At 36.4% G+C, this 23,678-nt stretch overlaps 1 protein-coding gene across 1 annotated transcript in view; it reads left to right on the top strand.

The window, feature by feature from the left end:
* SAMSN1 (SAM domain, SH3 domain and nuclear localization signals 1) overlaps nt 1-23,678 on the top strand; it is a 137,431-nt gene that overhangs the window by 97,869 nt on the left and 15,884 nt on the right. The window contains 4 exon segments of the mRNA XM_063702748.1: nt 3,517-3,588; nt 7,687-7,836; nt 12,155-12,284; nt 14,270-14,421. Of these exon segments, the coding sequence (XP_063558818.1) occupies nt 3,517-3,588; nt 7,687-7,836; nt 12,155-12,284; nt 14,270-14,421 (504 nt within the window).

Raw genomic sequence — 23,678 nt, 5'->3', positions numbered from 1 at the left:
GTGGATGTACCATATATTATTCAATCAGTATCCTCTTGATGAACATTAGGCTTTACAGCTTTTTGATAATATAAAAGTGCTACAGTGAATATGGAAATGTAAACAATTCATATACAAATATATTGCTGATAAAGACATCTAGAAATGTAATTCTTGGGACAAAGGGCAAATGTAATTTTGCTAGATATTGCCAAATTTCCCTCTATAGGTATTGTGCCATTTTACAAATGCATTTCTAATTGCATAAGGAAAGACTGGAAACATTCATGTAGAGTATAAAGACTAAATATGATCTAAAGTCAACAGACACAAAGAATTATATAAAATATATATAGCATTTTTATTTAAGCTCATCTTCTTTTTGACAGCTGCTTATTTATATAATAACTCTGTCTTGATAAGAACTTCTGTCATAAGATAATATTTACTAAGTCTAATACATTACAATTATATAAACAACATTATCAATATTCAAACACATTCTCATTTATTAAGTACTATTATTTAGGAAGCAAGCTTTGTTTCCACATAATTCACCTTGTTATCATAAAACTTTACAAGAACAGAAGTCATAAATGTGTTCATTGTCCAGACCTCACAGTAGACATTAGTCCTTTTTTGTCATAAGCCATAATCTATACATCATAAAACCATCTGAGAAAGTTAGTTACTAACTTTTAAACTAGAGAATAATGAACAAATGTAAATGTTCTTTTAAATATTTAGATTTTCTTCTTAAGGGTGTCTTAACATGGATTGATGTGCTCCTATGGCATAAAGCTATTGAGTAATTAGTGATGAGATGACTGACAAAACCCAAAGTAATAGTCCAGTGTCCTTCTTAAACCACGACTCCTAAATCTGCTTTTCTTTATTGATATAATGAGGGGAGAATTAATTTTAAAAGGTGGTGGCTATTGATCACTTAATGGAAGAAGATAGTGTAGCAAAATGCTGAAACGAGTCTATTCTGTGCCCTCCTGTGCAACAGGACCCATTATCCCATTGTGGAAATCACACACTTACTCTCATTAATATTTAACAGGCTATATGTAGGCTACAAAATTGCCTTGGGCATGGGCTCCAATCAGCCATACAATGGTTTCAAGTATATAAAAGAGTAATAGATTTCTGTGTGTTCAGATTGTTTATAAGCAGGACAACAATACGCTCAATTCCCTTCTGTGATTGCTGAGCAATGACAGCCAGATGGAAACACCTCCTAGGCAAGTTGGAGTGATTCATATTCTGGGAAGCCACTGTAGGCTAGTAAGTACTACATAAGAAGAGTTTGTATTTTCCAGTGTGGTTCTCAGTTTCAGCTTTCGTTTCTGCTCCTCTCACCACAGGCTGAAGGGCTCGTTCAGCCGGGGTGGCAAGTCAGCAAAAGGCGTTAATTGTGTCTAACACAGCTATCATCCTTGGGGCAATATTCTGTATCACACCGTCTATCAAGCTAACCCCTTGCCAGAGGTCAGGATCTTTTCATTTCAGTTCTTTTAAAAGGGAAACAAAAATCTTTAAAGATAGCTGGTAGGGAGACATAAGAACTTCTAGGGACTAGGAGCCCTTGAAGTTGCCTTGTACTAAAATGGGCTGTGATTTCTGAAAGGACAATATAGCAGGTCCTCCAAAAACATAGTTTTCTCCAACATCATTTTGTTATAATATTGATGGAGAAAAAACAATCAGTTCCTGACCAGGGTCACTGTCTGTGCAGGGTTTGCACAATCTTCTCATTTCTGTGTGGGTTTCCTCCCACATCCCAAAGAAGTGCATTCCAGGTCAATTGGCATTGGCGTGTCCAAATTGTTCCACAATGATGAGTGTGGATGTGTGCTTCAGTGTGCCCTGCGATGGAGCAGCACCCTGTCCAGGGCTGGTTCCTGCCTTGTGCCCTGAGTTGTGGGGATAGGCTCTGGCCACTCACAGCAACCCTGAGCTGGAATAACTGGGGAAATAATTATGTTAATTTTTTAAATTAATTTTTCTTAAATGTATGTATGGATCGCATTTGTTTCAGTGTTTACCATTAGAAGTGTTTGGGTCTTTATTTAGAAATTTGATAATGTTTTTGCGATGAGAAGTAGATCACAGGAACTTGTTATTTGAACTTGTGATTTCAAGTAGCCTATGGTAAAGTGGATTTAGTTACACCTGGTTTTGCTTAAGGTAGCGATTTCCGAGATCCCATCGAGAGCATTAAGGGAGGCCTTGTTGTACAAGGTTTTATAGATTACTGACTCCCATTATTAATTTTCTAAATTATCAGATTATATGTCAGTACCACCAGTTTGTTTTTAAAATATGATAAACTTGAAATAAGATAAAGTCCTTTAGAAAGAAAATAGTCTCGGGGTTTATGAGTACACAAAGAACCCAACATCAGATATCCACCATCCCAAACAATGCATAAAATTAGATAGTGAGGAAATATCAATTTTTTGACTCAATGACTCAAAAGAATTTTAAAATATGTTTAAGGGATTCATTTATTTTGTTGCATATCAGAAATTATTTATAATTGCCTGCCTACATTGAGTTGCATAATAAAAATGCAGCTTTGTAAGCAAAAGGTATTCAAGGCAACATCTTCTATTAACATACTGAGCTTTTTCTCAAAACCAGTGAATGAAACTCACCCAGAGATCTCATTGTAATTCTATGTTAAATGTGGAAAAATTCCATTTTACTCCCAACCTTGGACTGTGCATACCTAAATGCTGCTTTCAATTTATTAGTAAGTCTGTGTGTGCCTTCTTTTTCTGATACCAAGCAGAGAATTTCAAATGATCAAGAGTTGGTAATAGAGAATGCACTTATGTTCTTTTTTTTTTTAACAAACTTGATCTTTTATTTTCATTTTTATTTTAATTTTCGGGGTACATGTACAGGATGTACAGGTTTGTTACATAAGTATACATGTGCCATGGTGTTCTGCTGCACCTGTCAACCCATCACCTAGGTATTAAGCCCATCATGCATTAGCTATTTTTCCTGATGCTCTCCCTCTCCCTGCCCTCCACCCCACAGGCCCCAGTGTGTGAACAAACTTGATCTTTGTGAGGCGTAATGGTGGATCTACTCAGATGCTTGCTTTTTGTTTGTGTTTTGTTGTTGTTATTTGTTTATTGGTTGGTTGGTTAGTACTACATGCTGTTAAGTTTGTGGTTAGCTCATTTCAAGAAGCTTTAGTTTGGAATTCATGGATTCTTCAGCTGCCACTTCAAAGAGCAAAATTAAAATAAAAAATTTAAAACAATTTAACCAAGATTTTCTCCAAGGTGCCTACTTAACGCTATGACAAAGAGCATAGAAAGACATTTGATCAACTGTAAATATAAAAATGTTAATAGGTATACCTTCACAGCCTGTGGATATTCCAGAGAGAAGAGCTTTTTAAACCCTGTATTTGCAAGAGACGGTGCTTATTAAACTATAATCTAATATACTTATCAGTTTGGGCAGTGAAAATAAACTCTAAGTTTCCTTTCCTTTTTCTTTTCTATTTTATAGCGAAGCAGCAGTTTTGGGAATTTCGATCGTTTTCGGAATAATTCTTTATCAAAACCAGATGATTCAACTGAGGTTCGTAGTTTATTCCATTTTTATGAATGTTATGCAAACACATCATGAAATATTATGAAGACAATGTCACTTTTGCAAAGTAAAATAAGAAAAATGAATACATTTTAAAATTATAGCCTTGCATATGTTTTTGTGATAAATGAACAAACCATTATTTAGTACCGTTGTGGAAAGCAGTGGGTTCTTGTCACATGACCAGGAAAATTTAGGCACACAGACACATTGTAGGGTGAGTAGGGCAGGGTATATTGGGTGAAAAGGAAAAAAAAAAAAAAGAGGAACTCTCAGCAAAGCACGAGTCCTGCTAGCAGGCCCCTACCTTACAGATTGAATCCCAGGCTACCACATAACAACAAAAGAGGCCAGGCTCCTCCCTGCAGCAAACCACACGACCTTCCCATAGCTCCATCCCCTTCCCCCAGTGCACAGGTGGGCATTATTAAGAGAGAATCGGTTGGGAAAGGGTGGGCTTCATCCAGGATCAGCAGTCTGGTTTTTCAGCCTTCAAACTGTTTTAGGCTCGAAGGGGAGGTTTCGCAAGGGACCGTTGGCTGTTTCCTGTCTCTATCAGTACCCAGTACCGTGCTGGGCATTAAAAGTAAAATCTTATTTTAAGAAGCCTAACAGATGTTTGGGAAAGCAAAACATGAACCCGAAAAGATAGAATTCAAACTGACACTGACAATTCCAAATTTCCTGAGTATTTCTACTATAAAACAATGTGAGTATACATATATGTACACATATACACACATTGTATTTATACACATTATTAGATAGATAGATATAAAATGTTATGTAAGTTGTAATTGCTTTAAATTAGAACAAGATTAAGTGGCCCAACTGTAAATTTGTTAAGGAGAGCATACGGCTGCTCAATTGGACTCTCACACTTCAATGTACACTGAAACATCCCATTGGTGAGTGCTACATACACATTTGTACACTATGAACATTTTAACTGTAGCTTAAGAAAAACTTCCCATAAAATTAAGTTTACATGATAATAATTTCAATAATATGTTCATTTAGTTGAGCACTCACGATGAAATAAGCACAATGCTAACTTTATCTATCTATAACAATTTACCTATTTATAACATAGGAACTATTAGTATATCTATTTTGCCATTGCAGAAATATGCTTGCTTCATCAAATAAAATTACTTCTAAATTACAGAGTGAGTAAATGACAAAGGCAGAACTCAACCTTTTCTCTGACTCCAAAGTTTGCCATATTATCTCATAAAGTAGGGGCCACATATGCTAAGTGATTAATGACAGGTACAACAACAACTAATAAAATAGTACAGAGAAGGGGTGTCTACTAAGAAAACTGAAAATACTGTTTACCATTGAACCTGATTCAGCAACCTTACAGGTAATATATTCTTTTTAGATCAATAGGTTTTTAGATCTTATGCTTATTTTCAAATATAACTATCTGTAATATTTTAAAATAATTTAATTTCAGTAATGATCCTTTTTATTAATTTATTATGTATATATTCACATTTATGAGTAAACTTGTACATAACTATATAGTCAATCAACATTTACATAATTGTAAGTAATAAATGTAATATATACATATAAATCTCTCTCTGGCCACATATATTTGTTTGTGTGTGCGTGTGTATATATATGGAGAGAGAGAGAAACTGTATATAATTTTATTTTCAGTTGGCATTTTGTATAAATTTTTAATTCTCCACAATCATACATATATTCTACTGCTATTTAGTTTATAATTCTGGAATTAACCTGTACAAGATAGCTCATGTTCATTCAGGTTCATTGGTTAATAATGGTGGCCTAGTAATTTGTAAAAGAATTTAGTGAACCTAATAAAATAGTGTGCATATTTTTCAACAATCCAGCACTCATTCAAAAAATAACTACTCTATGACAGGTTTTCCGTTAGACACTCAGGAAGTACTGTTGCAACAACACATGAAAATCCTTACTTCATGCCTGGAGTCTATAGGGGAAGACAAATCTTAAAAAGACAAGAACAAAACCATAAGTAATATTTAAACAGAAATTTAATTCAGGCTATGGAGAAAGGCATAGAAAAATGTTAACACTCAAAAGACATAAACATAATTTCTTTGTAGCTTCTGTAAATAATGCTAGAAAAACCTGAAAAATATGTGTGGTACATTTTTCTGAAGCTTAGAAATGGTAGAGTAACACAAGTAGTAATTAACATTTCTTATTCATGTTAGCAAAATAATTTTATAATGAAGACAGAGAAAGTTGAAGTAGAGAGAAGAAAAAGGCTAACTCTAAAATTTTAAAGGGCTTCCGAATTATATTTTATTCAGGGCTTTTGAATTAAGCAAAGAATCTTTGCCTTGATTTCAACCTTGAATGTAGAAATTAATAAAGTGCAATGAGGGTTTAAATTGGCTGTCCATTCTTATTTATCATAGGCAATTTTGGGTAAGATATGAAGCAAAATATAATATTGATTAATAATGATGTTAACTATGTGGTTAAACTTTTATATTAAAATATTCAAGTTCACTAAAGAGAAGTTTCCCATCATTTTTTATATTCAGTGAATGACTACCTGTCCACCTATCAGTAATGGTGGGCAGTGTTAAACTAGATGTCCTTCAAGTTTCCTTTCTTGCAAATATAAGGTATTTTAGGACGTGTAACCCAAACATGTCCTCCAAGAAAAAAAAATCTGCAACGTTCTACATGAGAAGTTTCATTTATTCAGATAATATCAAGTGCCAGCTCTGTGCTTGGAAGTACTCTAGACACTCAAAGAAAACAGACAAAGTCTCAAGTCTCATGGAGCATGCATCTTAGTGGGAGATGCAGACAATAATCAAATGAACAAACATATTATCAGGTAATGTTAACTGCTTAGAGGAATAATTAATCAGGGCCAATAAACAGGATGTATGGAAGTGTGGAGGGTGATCTATCAGAAAATTACTCTCCTATTATATGACATGTGAATAGAAACCTGGACGACTGAAGGAAGAAATTCTTGGATATCTGGCGGAAGCCAATGGCAAAAGCAAATACAAACTTGGTGAGAACCTGATAGAGAAACTGCAAGGGGGCTAGCATGGCAATACTTTATTACAGTTGTTTTCAAACTTTAGCGAGTATCAGAATCACTTGAAGAGCTTGCCAAAGCACAAACTGCTCCCAAGTGATGTTAATGCCGCTGGTCCAGGGATCATATTTTGAGAACCACTGATCTAGTGAGCGAGGGAGACTTGAGAAGTAGCGAGGGGCAAGGTGGGTGGTGAGGATATTTTCTTTCATATAGATTCTATATAATGTAATATATATCACATAATATATTAATTATATTGACAGAACATTATTTTATGTTATGACATATAGAGTCTTGTGGCTGTGAACAGTGTGTTTTATTCTGAGTCATTGGTTTAACAAAATTCCTAAGCACAGACTGAAGCAGTCCAAATAAGATGTTTGATTAATATAGCATGTGAATTACATGAAGATTTCTGTACTAATGGCTGGAACTAGTTCCTATTTGCTATTGCTTGAGAATATGGGAAATGTGCACGCTAAGATGAAAAAAACTCTAACATTTCTCAGTGGATTTAATTAGCACCAAAACTTCTTTAAAATAACCACAATCATCTCAATTTCTATGAGAAGCAAGAGGATATTTTAAGGCCTATTCAACACAGATAGATGCTACAGCCTATCTAAAGCTTCCAATAAAATATTTTTCATCTATGTAGACGTAAGAACTCCTTATACCTGGTGTTTAATATTATTTGTTCATCTCAAGAAGAGGGAATAAAATGATTCTTCAATACAGCTATTTAAAAAATAGTCAAAATTCTCTAAAAGAGTTGCAGATGTGAGGCTCAAGTCCTTTAACATCACGAATTTTACTTTCTGAGTTTGTAACACAAGCAACCAGGCCTGGACAACTTTAAAAATATGTGTTATGTCCAGATTGTTAGAAATTTTGGAGGCTGCTGCACAGAATGCATGCAAAATCCACAAACTCCGAATGTTCTCTGTAACAGTGATTTCAGATCAATGTTTTTAATTGCTTTATTATTTTGTCTTTTGTAAACAATTCTAAACTAGGCACGTGAAGGAGATCCCACAAATTAAAGTGGAGAACAAAGTAAAACTTCAAATAATGGAGGCGGTTTGGGTAAAAAAATGAGAGCTATTTCATGGACAATGAAGAAAAAAGTGGGTAAAAAGTACATCAAAGCCCTTTCTGAGGAAAAGGTAAATATTCTCTGATAATCATTTGTATTTTTCTACTAAAACTTTCTTAAACTATTCAACTAGACTATAGAAGTGCTTGGTACTTTATGAAGTACTTAAGCATTTGTTTTCTTCCTCAGTCATTATGCCCAGAACTTGGGTGGAAGGAAGTATTACTTTCATTTTAACAGAAGAAACTGACACTCAGAAAGATCATGCATCGGCTGGGTGCAGTGGCTCACACCTGTAATCCGAGCACTTTGGGAGGCCGAGGCAGGAAAATCACCTGAGGTCAGGAGTTCAAGACCAGCCTGGCCAACATGGTGAAACCCCATCTCTACTAAAAATACAAAAATTAGCTGAGCATGGTGGTGCACGCCTGTAGTCCTAGCTACTCGGGAGGCTGAGGAAGGAGAATCGCTTGAACCCGGGAGGCGGGTGTTGCAGTGAGCCCCGATTGCACCACTGAACTTCAGCATGGCAATAGAGCAAGATGGCGTCTCAAAAAACAAAACAAAAAAAAAGATCATGCATCTCGAATGTGATGTGAAGAACAATGTGAAGAACAACATGTCATTAATTTTGTAGCACGTATCAGTACTTCATTCCTTTTTATTGCCAAATAATATTTCTCCTTTTATAGATGGATCACATTTAATTTATCCATTTATCACTTAGTGATTACTTGGGTTGCTTTCACTTTTTGGCTATTATGAATAATGCTGCTACAGATACTTCTGTTCAATTTTTGTGTGGAAATATTTTTTCATTTCTCTTGGATGTATAGTAACTCCATGTGTAATAGAGAAACTGGCAAATTGTTTTTTTAAGCAGCTGCGTCATTTGACATTCCCATCAACAATGTATGAGGGTTCCAATTTCTCTACATCATTGCCAACACTTGTTATTGTCTGTCTTTTTAATACTAGCCATCCTAGTGGATGTGAGGTGGAATCTCATTGTGATTTTGATTTACATCTGGTTGTACTTTACGTTTCCCTGATGACTAATAATGTCAAGAATCTTTTCATGTGCTTTTTAGCCATTTATCTATCTTTGCGGAGAAGTGTTTTTCAAATCCATTGTTCGTTTTTAATTGGGTTATTTATCTTCTTATTGTTGAGTTTTAAATGTTTTTTATATATTCTGGATGCAAGTTTTTTATCAGATATATGACATGTAATATAATATATTTTCTCCAATTCTGTGGATTGTATTTTTATTTTCTTGATGGTGTTGTTTGTAGCAGAAATGTTCCTAATTTTATTGTAGTCCAATTATCTTTTTTGGTCACTTGTGCTTTTGGTAACATATTTAAGAAACCATTGTCTAACCTAATGTAATGAAGATTTATTCCCATGTTTTCTTCTAAGAGGCCAATAGTCTCTTAAATTTTGGTGTATCATTTATTTCAAGATAATTTTACTGTACAGTATATAGGAAGAGTCCACCTTCATTCTTTTGCATGTAGATATATAGTTGTCCTAACACTATTTGTTGAAAAGACTATTCTTTTCCTATTTGATTGTCTCGGTACTCTTGTTAAAAATCAATTGACCATAAATATATTGTCATAAATATATGGATCATAAATAAGTGAGTTTACTTATGGACTCCCAATTCTACTTTATTGATTTTTATGTCTTATGTCCATTCTCTTTTTCAATCCACTTCAACAGGGCTCTGTCCCCAGTACTCCATTAAAATAGCTGTCGCCGTCAGTAGTGACCTCTGTGTTGCCAGGTCCAATGGTCACTTTTCTTTCTCCTTACTACTTTTCAACTGTATTTGACCCAAGTGCTGATTTCCTTACATATAAAACATCCACTTTTCTTGTTTTTTTTTTTTGACTGGGCATGCTTCTGGCTTTTCTTCTTCCTCATAGCTTCCTTTCTTGGCTCTGCTTTCTTTCTCATCCCTTGAAACATCTTCCTGAGGCTTGTTCCTGGATGCTCCACTAATCTACATTCTCCCCTTAAGTCAGCTCATCTACTCTCATGATTTTGTTTTTCACAACTATATCTCTAGCTATGACCTCTTCGCTTATCTGCTATATTAATACAATCAATTGCTTATTTGATATCTTCATTTAGATGTCCAGTAGACATCCAAAACCTAATATATCCAAAGCTAATATATTTATTCTCTACACTTTTACAAAAAAAAATGGTTTTCTCATCCAGTATTCCCAGTGGCAGCAGACAACACTGATCCCCAAAATAAATAAAAATATAAAAAAGAGGAAGAAAAGAAAATCTAAGAATCACCCTAAATTCCTTCTTTTTCTCACTTTTCACACTAATTCATCAGTAAATTCTCTGAATTGTATTACCACGTATATATAAACTCCCTAATTTCTCCATGTAAACTATTCCTGCTTTAGACTAAATAACCAACCTTTCTTCCCTGGATTACTATCATAATCCCCTAATTGCTTTCCATTCTTTTTATTCTTTCCCCCATAAAATTTATTCTCCATATGAAAGCCAGAAATATCTCTGACAAGTGGAAATCAGGTCATGGTTAAAATTTCAGTGTCTTCATAGTGCACCTCTTTACTTGGTGTGTTCATTCTAGATCCCAAGAAAAAGAGTAGAAACACCACAGATTTATGGCAGGAAATGCTAGGAAGGCTAAAGAGAAAGTCTTTAGACTGCAACGTAAATCTGACATCTGTAAAAGGATAAGGAAAAGGAAGAAGAATCAGGTAGAGAGAGTCTCATACTTCAGCAGAATACTGAGAAAGCTTTGGTCAGATTGATGGAGGATTCTTATACTAAAGTTTTCCATTACAGGAACCCTACATTCCACTAGAACGGGCTCAAACAATACCCCTACTTTTTCAGTTACTGAAAGGGAGCATGGCTTTAGTGCAAATGGAGTGATGGATACAGAGGGGCAGTCCTGGGGCTGTCAGTAAAGAAAGGTCCCGCAGCAAGAGATCTAAGTGGCACATTTCCATGGCCACCACACATGGTCTATAAAGCTTTTCTTGATGTGGCTCCAGTCTACTTCCCTGAACTCACACACTAATATTCTCCTTTCTCTCACTACATTAGCCTTGCTGTTTTCCCTGCACAACCCAAGATAATTCTGAGTTCAATTATTTTGCTGTTGCTGTTCCTTTTGCTTGGAAAACTGTCTCCAAAGCTTCACATAAGTTACATCTTCTTATCCTTTAGGTCAATAATTCAGGGCATATATTACTGTATGGCAGAGGTCTTTGGAGGATACTCCATTTAAATCAGCCAACCCCTAACCCTAACCTCAGCAACAAATTCTCTCACATCACCCAGTTTTATTTCTTTCGTAACACTTATTATTCTCTGAAATTGTCTTATTGTGTTTAGACACACCTCCCCAAATACTCTACACAGACACACACACACACACACACAAACACACACAGCTAACACAATAGAATATCCTTCATTATAGCAAGCACCCTGTTATCTTGTTTACCATGAAAATCCCCAGTTCCCAGAACACTGCTCAGTACCTAGGAGGTGTTCTATAAAATTGTGTTGAATGACTGAATGAAAAAGGAAATGGATAAAAGTGGAGAATCAAACTGAGTGTATATCATTTGTATATTCTGAAGTTTTATCAATGTTTAGAAATGCTCACAAATAAAGAATGTTGAATTACATTCTGATGAATATTAAGAAATTCATAGGTTTAATCCAAACTATTGAAATATGGAAAACATTGGAGATGTTTTCAAGAAAATATAATTTGTTTTGAAATTGTCTGTCTTTTCTAATTTTATGCAAGATTTGCTTCTCACTTGACTAGGTGGCAAGCATGGTATTAGATTTGTAAAGCTTTTTAGATAAGCTTTGCTTTAGAATTGCAAAATGTACATGTTTTATTCATATCTAGTGATCTGGTAGGATGCAAATAACTGACATGAAACAACTATGCAGAGTTTAAGCTTGTAGGATCAGATCTCAATGGATTAGTAATGGTGGTAAATAGAGCATAAGGACAACATGAAGAAGTAAAAGTGCTTTAAAAGATAAACCATAGATGTCAAAAAATCTAACACTTTTGATTAAATAATATTGCTATGATATTCATCCTCGTTTGTAAAAATGAGCCATTATAATTTCAACTGAATTTTACAAAAAGAATGTGTCATCTGAATAATTTTTCCAAGTATATTATAAAAGGTTTTGCTAGAAATTGAACTGAAGATGAACTACTTTCGCATTTTATCCTTATATATCCTTAAGTATTTTATTGCTAAAATATGTCCTGTCTATTAAATCAATGTGCACAATGAACATCTCTGTGGAAATCTTCTCTCTGTACCTAACCTCTGATATGTTTTCTGAAGGATGAGGAAGATGGAGAGAATGCCCACCCATATAGAAACAGTGACCCTGTGATTGGGACCCACACAGAGAAGGTGTCCCTCAAAGCCAGTGACTCCATGGATAGTCTCTACAGTGGACAGAGCTCATCAAGTAAGGTTAATGAATCAGGGACAAGATCCTGGGTGTGAGGTCTGGGTTAAATTAATTAAAAAACAACAGGTTAAATCAGCCACAAGGTTCCAGCTACTTGATAAGAGAAATGGTAAAAATGTAAGATATATTAAATCTATATAGAGTTGCTATTGTTTAAATAATACATAATATATTTGACACAGTCATATACTGTGTTAAAACTTTTAACACTGTAGTCAACGGGGCTCCTGGGGATATGCCTCAAAAAAAGTCATATTAGGAGATTAAATCTGCATCTTTAAAATAAAAACCTTTGTTGGAGCGAGCCAGCTTTATCTTGAGTCAACATATTTAAAAATGACTTGAAGTATTCAGATAAATGAAATTTATTTTCTGCTCCATTCTCTGTCTCTTTCTTTCTCCCTTCCTCTTCCCTGCGTCCCCCTCATTCTTTCTCCCCCCACCACTTTCCTTTTTTCCTGAAGTACTCTGAAAAATGTAGCACATTTGCATCAATTTACTTTTACTGACATTTACTTTTTAGATCTTAACCCAGCATTAATCAGTAAAGAGTGAAGCAATATGCAAATAATAAATGGTAGGACTATCACCAATTAGATGGCAAAAAGGGATCCATAAGTAACCAACAAGAGTTTTCTAATGAAGATTAATATTTTTTCTAAGAAGGAAATCACTCAGGATTTAGTCAAATTTCCAGCTACAATATTTGGATGAAACGATTGATATTGCAGGGTGCCTTATGACTTTTTGTATGTAGACTGCTGTACATCTCTCTAATCTTTTCAGGGTTTTTAAATGTTTTTGCAAAGTTTGTTTCCCATTTCCTTTTAAATCAACTGCTTCTGTTATCTGAAGATGTATGGCAAGACCAGATGTTTCAAATATCCTGAGTTTTATTCCTATTTTCCTATTGGCTGTAGAAGAGTTATTTTGTGACAAAAGCTAAGACAGAAACATTTAAAGAATGTTTTTTGCATGTATGAAATTCAGATCTCATTAGTATTAATTTCTCCTGGAAGTTTAAAAACTCTATATTGTGATGCTGGATGTGGGGAGAATTTTATTAACTAGAATGGACTGTGAAAAGCCCTGGTCTGGAGTTGTCATGGAAGGGAGGGTGTGAAGAGATGGTGGTCCATTTTACCATTACTGTATACCACTTAATTTATGTGATTAGATGCAACTCATCTGTGTTTTACATCAGTTCACATACAATGTGGAGCATCTTGAAGGAGCTATACCTTATTTCCACAATGCATGGTAGTGAAACGTGGGCTATTCCCTCACTGAACAGAGTGATGAAAGGTTGACTGAAGGAAGATGTGAAGTGATGACTGAGTATGAGGGTGGGGGAGGAGAATTACTTCCACTGGGAGCCATTCTTGTTCCCAGACAGGTGACAAATTGCTATCTCTTTTCTCTGTTTCCTGAAGTTTAAGATCAAAAATAAGAGGACCAGACAACAAGGATTTGGAGCAGTTTTAAAGGCCCAGTTTAGAAGTTTCAAACCACATGGGGATGCAGACATTCAGACACACTTTCTCCTTCCCTTACACTCATACAACAAGCAAAAGTGCCACCTGTTATGACAGAAATATTGCCTGAAAATGGCCTTTGGTACACAGTGGGAACTCTGGGGAAGAAATTGTAGGGAACTTTGTAATGTGATGCTTTTGGCAAGTGTGCAATACTAAGTACATTGTGTACTGGATCCGATTATGGAGACTGAAGTGAGAGGGTACTTGGGTTAGTGGTAGAGGAGAGAGTGGCCAGATTGGCAGGAAAAAGGTTAGAAATGGCTCGGAGGACAGATGTCACTGATGGAGAGTAACTGGGAGACAGACACCAGGATGGGTCAATTAGAACTTCCTCATGAGCCTGGCATTCAGTGTTCCAGCATTATGAATACTTAGTTGTGTCCAGATGATGATTCAGAATGTTATAAGTCTTCCATGACAACTGTGAACTTCTGCTTTCATCAGGTGGCATAACAAGCTGTTCAGATGGTACAAGTAACCGGGACAGCTTTCGACTGGATGACGATGGCCCCTATTCAGGACCATTCTGTGGCCGTGCCAGAGTGCATACGGATTTCACGCCAAGTCCCTATGACACTGACTCCCTCAAAATCAAGGTGAGAGGACATCATATCCCACCTTCTGAATGGTTTGTCAAATGCTGATTATATGATCTGTTTCAGCAAGTATAAGCAGTGGGAAGACAGTGTGAGTGTGTTCTTCCCAACAGTAGAAGTGGAGGCTAGCTTACAGTGCTAAGAATTTTTTTCTTTCTTTTTTTTTTCTTTTTTTGAGACGGAGTCACTCTGTTGCCCAGGCTGGAGTGCAGTGGCGCGATCTCCACTCACTGCAACCTCCGCCTCCCGGGTTCACGCCATTCTCCTGCCTCAGCCTCCTGAGTAGCTGGGACTACAGGTCCCCGCCACCACGCCCGGCTAATTTTTTGTATTTTTAGTAGAGACAGGGTTTCACCGTGTTAGCCAGGATGGTCTCGATCTCCTGACCTCGTGATCCGCCCGCCTCGGTCTCCCAAAGTGCTGGGATTACAGGCATGAGCCACCGCGCCTGGCCCCGTGCTAAGAATTTGAATAAAATATGTGAGGTGGAGTCGGGGTATCAGTCTGTTCAGGCTGTTAGTGTAAGTTGTTATTATGTAGATGATTGAGGTTCAGAGTCTATCAAGGAGGAAGGAATTCTCTCCATTTTCCTGAAAACCAAAAGCCTCACAGTTGCTGAAGGTGCCCAACTCTGCCTGATACTTGCAGGAATAGAAATAATGAAGAGAAAGGGAGAGAAGGTGCAAATGTCAGGCAAGAGCCCAGCAGAGCAAAGGCCTTGGGAACCAGACTTGGCAGGGCAATTCCAGTATTTTTTATTTTTATTTTTATTTCCATAGGTTATTGGGGAACAGGTGGTGTTTGGTTACATGGGTAAGTTCTTTAGTGGTCATTTGTGAGACCCATCACCCAAGCAGTATACACTGCACTCTATTTGTAGTATTTTATCCCTCACCACCTTCTCACCCTTTCCCCAAGTCCCCAAAGTCCGTTGGGTCATTCCTATGCCTTTGCATCTTCATAGCTTAGCTCTTGCTTATGAGTGAGAACATACGATGTTTGGTTTTTCCATTCCTGAGTTACTTTACTTACAATAATAATGTCCAGTCTCATCTTGGTCACTGCAAATGCCATTAATTCATTCCTTTTTATGGCTGAGTAGTATTCCATTGTATATATATACACCATGGTTTTCTTTTCCTTTCCTTTCCTTTCTTTTCTTTTCTTTTGTTTTTTTCTTGTTCGATGGAGTCTTGCTCTTTCACCAGGCTGGAGTGCAGTGGCATGACCTTGGTTCACTGAAACTTCCGCCTCCTGGGTTCAAGCGATTCTCCTCCCTCAGCCTCCCGGGTTCAAGCGATTCTCCTCCCTCAGCCTCCCGACTAGCTGGAGGCCACCACACCCAGCTAATTTTTGTATTTTTAGTAGAGATGGGGTTTCAGCATGTTGGCCAGGATGGTCTCAATCTCTTGACCTCGTGATCCACCCACCTCAGCCTCCCAAAGTGCTGGGATTACAGGCATGAGCCACCACGCCCAGCCTATACCACAGTTTCTTTATCCACTCACTGATTGATGGTCATTTGGGTTGGTTCCACATTTTTGCAATTGCAAATCATGCTGCCACAAACGTGTGTGCAAGTGTCTTTTTCGTATACTGACTTCTTTTCCTCTGCATAGATACCTAGCAGTGGAATTGCTGAATCAAATGGTAGTTCTACTTTTAGTTCTTTAAGGAATCTCCACACTGTTTTCCATAGTGGTTGTACTAGTTTACACTCTCACCAGCAGTGTAGAAGTGTTCCTTTTTCAGTACATCCATGCTAACATCTGCAATTTTTTAATTTTTTGATTGTGGCCATACTTGCAGGGGTAAGCTGGTATCACATTGTGGTTTTGATTTGCATTTCCCTGATCATTAGTGATGTTGAGCATTTTTTCATGTGTTTGTTGGCCATTTGTATATCTTCTTTTGAGAATTGTCTATTCATGTCCTCAGCCTACTTTTTGATGGGATTGTTTGTTTTTTTTTCTTGTTGATTTGAGTTCATTGTAGATTTTGGATATTAGTCCTTTGTCAGATGTATAGATTGTGAAAATTTTTTCCCACCCTGTGGGTTGTCTGTTTGCTCTGCTGACTGTTTCTTTTACCATGCAAAATCTCTTTAGTTTAATTAAGTCTCAGCAATTTAACTTTGTTTTTATTGCATTTGCTTTTGGGTTCTTGGTCATGAAATCCTTGCCTAAGCCAATGTCTAGAAAGGTTTTTCCAATGTTGTCTTCTAGAAGTTTTATAGTTTCACATCTTAGATTTAAGTCCTTAGTCCATCTTGAGATGATTTTTGTATAAGGTGAGAGTTGTGGATCCAGTTTCATTCTCCTACATATGGCTAGCCAATTATCCCAGCACCATTTGTTAAAAAGGGTGTCCTTTCCCCACTTTATGTTTTTGTTTGCTTTTTCAAAAAGCAGTTGGCCGTTAAGTATGTGGATTTATTTCTGGGTTCTCTTTTCTGTTCCATTGGTCTATGTGCCTATTTTTTTTTTTTTTTTTTTTTTTTTACCAGTACCATGCTGTTTTGGTGACTATAGCCTATAGTATAGTTTGAAATTAGGTAATGTGATGCCTCCAGATTTGTTCTTTTTGCTCAAGTTTGCTTTGGCTTTGCAGGCTCTTTTTTGGTTCCATATGAATTTTAGAATTGTTTTTTCTAATTCTGTGAAGAACGATGGTGGTATTTTGATGGGAAATCTGTTGAATTTGTAGATTGCTTTTGACAGTATGGTCCTTTTCACAATATTGATTCTACCTATCCATGGGCATAGAACATGTTTCCATTTGTTTGTGCCATCTATGATTTCTTTCAGCAGTGCTTTGTACTTTTCCTTGTGGAGGTCTTTCACCTCCTTAGTTAGGTATATTCCAAAGTTTTGTTTTTGTTTTTGTTTTTGCAGCTATTGTAAAAGGGGTTGAGTTCTTGATTTGATTCTTAGCTTGATCACTGTTAGTGTATAAAAGAGCTACTGATTTGTGTACATTAATTTTGTATCCAGAAACTTTGCTGAATTCTTTTATCAGTTCTAGGAGCTTCCTGGAAGAGTCTTTATGGTTTTCTAAGTAAATGATCATATCATCAGAAAACAGTGACAGTTTGACTTCATCTTCAGTGATTTAGATGAACTTTATTTCTTTCTCTTGTCTGATTGCTCTGGCTAGGACTTCCAGTACTGTGTTGAAGAGGAATGGTGAGAGTGGGTATCCTTATCTTGTTCCAGTTCTGAAAGGGAATGCTTTCACCTTGTCCCCATTCAGCATTATGTTGACTGTGGGTTTGTCATAGATGGCTTTTATTATATTGAGGTATGTCCCTTGTATGCCTATTTTGCTGAGTTTTAATCATGAAGAAATGCTGGATTTTGTCTAATGCTTTTTCTGCATCTATTGAGATGATCATGTGATTTTTGTTTTTAATTCTGTTTATGTGGTGTATCACATTTATTGAAGTGCATATATTAAACCCTCCCAGCATCCCTGGTATTAAACCCACTTGATCATGGTGGGTTATCTTTTTGATATGTTGTTGAATTCAGTTAGCTAGTATTTTGTTAAGAATTTTAGCATCTATGTTCATCAGGGATATTGGTCTGTAGTTTTCTTTTTTGGTTATCCTCTTTCCTGGTTTTGGTATTAGGGTGATACTGGCTTCATAGAATGATGTAGGGAGGGTTCCTTCTTTCTCTATCTTGTGGGATAGTGTCAATAGGATTGGTACCAATTCTTCTTTGAATGTCTGGTAGAATGCTGCTGTGAATAGGTCTGGTCCTCAACTTTTTTTGTTGGTAATTTTAAAATTACCATTTCAATATCATTGATTGTTATTGGTCTATTCTGGGTATCTAATTTTTCCTGATTTAAGCTAGGAGAGTTGTATCTTTCCAGGAATTTATCCATGTCTTCTAGGTTTTCTAGTTTATGCATGCAAAGGTGTTTGTAGTGGCCTTGAATGATCTTTTGTATTTCTGTAGTGTCAGCTGTAATATCCACTGTTTCATTTCATATTGAGCTTATTTGAATTCTTACTAATGGTCTATTAATTTTATTTATCTTTTCAAAAAACAGCTTTTTGTTTCATTTATCTTTCTTTTTTTGTTTCAATTTTATTTAATTCTGCTCTGATCTTGGTTATTTCCTTTCTTCTGCTGTGTTTGAGTTTAGTTTGTTCTTGTTTCTCTAGTTCCTTGAGGTGTCACCTTAGATTGTCCATTTGGGCTCTTTCAGACTTTTTGATGTAGGTGTTTAGGGCTATGAACTTTCCCCTTAGCACCACCTTTGCTGTGTCCCAGAGGTTTTCATAGGTCATGTCACTATTGTTCAGTTCAAAGAATTTTTTAATTTCCATCTTGATTTCATTTTTCACCCAGGGATCACATATTTGCATGGTTTTGAAGGTTCCTTTTGCAGTTAATTTCCAGTTTTATTCCACTGTAGTCTGAAAGAGTGCTTGATATAATTTCATTTTTTTTATATTTATTGAGATTCATTTTTGGCCTATCATATGGTCTACCTTAGAGAAAGTTCCATGTGTTGTTGAATAGAATGTATATTCTGAGGTTGTTGGATGGAATGTTCTGTATGTATCTGTTAAGTCTATTTGTTCCAGGGTATAATTTAAATCCATTGCTTCTTTGTTGACTTTCTGTCTTGATCACCTGTCTAGTGCTGTCACTGGAGTACTGAAGTTCCCCACTATTACTGGGTTGCTGTCTATCTCATTTCTTAGGCCTATTAGTAATTGTTTTACAAATTTGGGAGCTCCAGTGTTAGGTGCATACATGTTTAGGATTGTGATATTTTCCTGTTAGACAAGGCCTTTTATCATTGTATAATGTCCCTATTTGTCTTTTCCAACTTCTGTTGCTTTAAAGTTTGTTTTGTCTGATATAACAATAACAATTCCTGCTCATTTTTGGTGTCCATTTGAATGAAATATCTTTTTCCACCCCTGTACCTTAAGTTTGTGTGAGTCTTTATGTGTTAGATGAGTCTCTTGAAGGCAGCAGATAGTTGGTTTGTGAACTCTTATCCATTCTACAATTCTGTAACTTTCAAGTGGAGAATTTAGGCCATTTAATTCAATGTTAGTATTGAGATATGAGGTACTATTCCATTCATCATGCTATTTGTTGCCTGTATATATTTTTTTTTTGTTTTTTGTGTTTTTTAAATTGTATTTTTGTTTGATAGGTCCTGTGAGATTTATGCTTCAAAGAGGTTCTGTTTTGATGTATTTCCAGGATTTGTTTGAAGATTTAGAGCTCCTTTTAGTGGCTTGGTAGTGACGAATTCTCTCAACATTTGTTTGTCTGAAAAAGACTGTATCTTTCCTTCATATATGAAGTTTGATTTTGCTGGATACAAAATTCTTGGCTAATAATTGTCTTGTTTGAGGAGGCTGAAGACAGGGTCCCAATCCCTTCTAGCTTGTTGGGTTTCTGCTGAGAAATCTGCTGTTAATCTGATAGGTTTTCCTTTATGGGTTAGCTGGTCCTTTTATTTCATTGCTCTTAAGATTCTTTCCTTTGTCTTAACTTCAGATAACCTGATGACAATGTGCCTAGGCTATCATCTCTTTGCAATGAATTTCCTAGGTTCGTGTTTCTTGTATTCGGATGTCTAGATCTCTAGCAAGGCCAGGGAAGTTTTCCTTGATTATTCCTCCAAATATGTTTTCCCAACTTTTAGATTTCTCTTCTTCCTCAGGAACACTGATATTCTTATGTTTGGTCATTTAATATAATCCCAGACTTCTTGGAGGCTTTGTTCATATTTTTTTATTCTTTTTTCTTTGTCTTCGTTGGTTTGGATTATTTCAAAGGCCTTGCCTTCAAGCTCTGAATTTCTTTCTTCTACTTATTCAATTCTATTGCTGGAACTTTCCAGAGCATTTTGCATTTCTATAAGTGCGTCCATTTTTTCCTGAAGTTTTGATTGTTTTTTATTTATGCTATCTATCCTTGAATATTTCTCCCTTCACTTCTTGGATCGTTTTTTGGATTTCCTTACATTGTGCTTCACCTTTCTCTGGTGCCTCCTGGTTAGTTCAATAACTAACCTCCTGAATTCTTTTTAAGGTAAATCAGGGATTTCTTCATGGTTTGGGTTCATTGCTGGTGAGCTAGTGTGATTTTTTTTGATGGTGTTAAAGAAGGTTGTTTTGTCATGTTATCAGAGTTGGTTTTCTGGCTCCTTCTCATTTGGGTAGGCGCTGTCAGAGGGAAGGTCTAGGGCTGAAGGCTGTTGTTCAGATTCTTTTGTCCCACGGGGTGTTCCCTTGATGTAGTACTCTCCCCCTTTTCCTATGGATGAGGCTTCCTGAGAGCGATCTGTAATGATTGTTACCTGTCTTCTACATCTAGCCACCCAACTAGTCTACCAGGCTCCAGGCTGGTACTAGGGGTTGTCTGTACAGAGTCTTATGATTTTAACTGTCTGTGGGCCTCTCAGCTGTGGATGCCAGCACAGTATTTAGATTGTCTCCTGTTTATTGAAGGAGGAATTCACTTCCTTCAGGGGATCTGTGAGTCCTCCCAGGTTTTCTGATTTATTTCTGCAATCGTTCTGGAGCCAAAATTCATGATGTGAGCATCCACACACTCCTCTGCTCGAGTTGGAGCTGCAATCTGGTCCTGCCTGCCATCTGCCATGATGCCCCGGAAATGTCTAGTACTTTTTAAGTTGGTTGCTATGAGTAACCAGAGACCTTTCTCCCAGTGATATTCCCTCCTGAATTCCCTCTTCTTACTCTTATCCTCTGTATTCATTCTCTATTGTTGTGTAACACATTACCTCAAGCTCAGAGGCATCAAACAACACAAATGTATTGTTGGCTCACAGTTTCTGTAGGTCATAATTGTGGGCTCAACTGAATTCTAAGAAAGCTGTGATCTCACCTGAGGCTCAGGGTTCTCTTCTGAGTTCACTGGCTATTGACAGAATTCAGTTCCTTGTGGTTGTAGGACTGAGGACCCCATTTTCTCGCTGGATATCAACTGGAGTCCATTCTCAGCCTCTAGTTTCCACCAGCCAATGCCCTCTCTACAATACGGCAGTTTGCTCTTTCAGGATGAGCAGGAAAAAGCTCAATCAGGCCTTAATCTTTTTTTTTTAAGGGATCCTACCTGATTTGTCAGACCCATCAAGATAATCTCCCTTTCAGTTAACTCAAAATCAAATAATTCAGTAAACTAATTGGATCTGCAAAGTCCCTCCTATTATATAAGGGTAACATAAGCATGAGTGTGAAATCCATCATTTTCATAGTCCTGCTCACACTCAAGGAGAGGGGTCGGTTACAATAGCACAAAGAGAAGAAAGTTTTGTGCTAAAAGAATTCATAGATGTTAAATTATTCCTTTCTAGTATCACAAAGTGCTAAAAGTCAAAGGACACAAAGTATGAATTTTCTATATTGTTAACACTAAACCAATGTTAACTAATAATTATGCTATACTATGGAGTATTTATATTATTATTTAACATTTAATGTCTTCAGCCCTTCTCTTGATCCCTTCCATGCTATTGAATCAGAGTAAGCTCAACTGGAGAATTAAAAACGCACTGTTCCCCATAGTAAGTTCCTTAGTTATGTATATGGAATGATTTGATGTCTAAGTTCAAGTCTTGGGGAAAGGATACCCATAACCTAGTAACCACTGTGGGAGAGAGCAGTAGAAGGAAATAAACACAACACAGTTTGACTCAGGATAGCCTTTCAACTTCCCTACAATACCATGCCAGGGGATCACTGCTTCTGCTGCTGCCTGAGGTGAGTTTCTGTGGAGCTGTTACAGGACGCAGTAGGAATTCCCCAGTTACCCATGAAAATTGAAATACTATTATTTCCATCAAGGGTCTTATCCAAAATGAAATTGAGTCTTTGCTTGATGACCTGTGGGCTTTCCTGGAATGCACAGGTATATACCTTTAAAGGATAAAGTTGCAAATTTACAAGTTTCAAGGATAATAGGAAGGATGCAGTGAAGGGTTTCCATGCCTAGAAACTTTCCAGAGCTTCAGGAGAGCTTCTCAGTCTCCCTAGCTGATACCATCCAACCTATGATTTGATTCCCTTTCATTAAAGGCAGAAAGACCCAGCCTAACAGATCACAGGACTAGACAGACAGATGATCACAAGGTAGACCAGATAGTTCAGTCATGGTGAATTATACCATTACAAGTAAAACTTGTTTTTTAGATGGAAGAACACACATTCCCAGAGCAGCAGGAAAAAATATTTTTAGTAGCAGGCTTGATGCTTAGTTTGTTTGAGGCTAGACACTTAAAAAGGGCAAAAATATTAGAATCTGTAAAGTCCTCTCTGGGGCAGAAAGTTTTAAGTCTCAAAGGAGGAACTATAACTCTTGAACATAGGCATCATATTTGCATAGAAATAAATTTTCTTTACAAATAAATATCCCCGTGAGGTTTTCTACCCTTGCCAATAACTGGCAGCCTATAGTTAATTATAGTCTTAGATGTGAGTAAAGAAAAAGACCAATTGGTTTGTCCATACTAATATGATTCATTCATACTTCAATCTAAACTTTGCTGTGAGCTCAATCTAAATGTTATCTCTTCTTAATAAGAGGAGAGCATGAATACCTTAAAAAGAATTAAGTAGCATAATTTATCCTTAGTGTACACATACTTTTATGTGAATTCCACAAAATTTCTTTATTTTAGATGAATGAAATACTTGAAATGGGTTTATTTTATACCATAGATAAATTTTTCAGATGCACTAGAAATATATAGAGTAACAGACTTCTCTTTCATCTCCTTCCCCAGCTGGGGAGCACCTCCTGGAATGATAACTTGAGCTTTGTTACATATATATTACTTTGACAGTATAAACAAAAAGAGCATCATTTTTTAGTTCAGATAACTTGGACTTGAGTTCTGGTTCTGCCGTTAACTTCCTGCAAGCTCTTGAGAAGTCATTTAATATCTCTGTTTCTTTTTCTGTAATAACTACATTAATAATGATGATACCTCCTTTATGTATCTAAGAGGTGTGTTGTGAGCAAAAATAACAGAGTAGGCAAAAGTGTTTTGTAAATTATACTGCAGACTCTACAGTTATAAGTTGATAAATTGATACAATAACAGAAACAGAAACATGTCATCAAACTATGTGAGAGCTTTTTGTCAAGAATGTTGAAGTTTTCTTCATTATAACTAGTAAGTAACTTCTTTGAATTTTTTTTAAGATAGGATCTCACTCTGTTGCCCAGGCTGGAGTGCAGTGACATGATTAC

This window comes from Gorilla gorilla, chromosome 22 (assembly GCF_029281585.2).
Source record: "Gorilla gorilla gorilla isolate KB3781 chromosome 22, NHGRI_mGorGor1-v2.1_pri, whole genome shotgun sequence".
NCBI classification, from domain to species: domain Eukaryota; kingdom Metazoa; phylum Chordata; class Mammalia; order Primates; family Hominidae; genus Gorilla; species Gorilla gorilla.
Note: the sequence above shows the minus strand (reverse complement) of the source record. Positions and strands in the feature narration are given on the sequence as shown.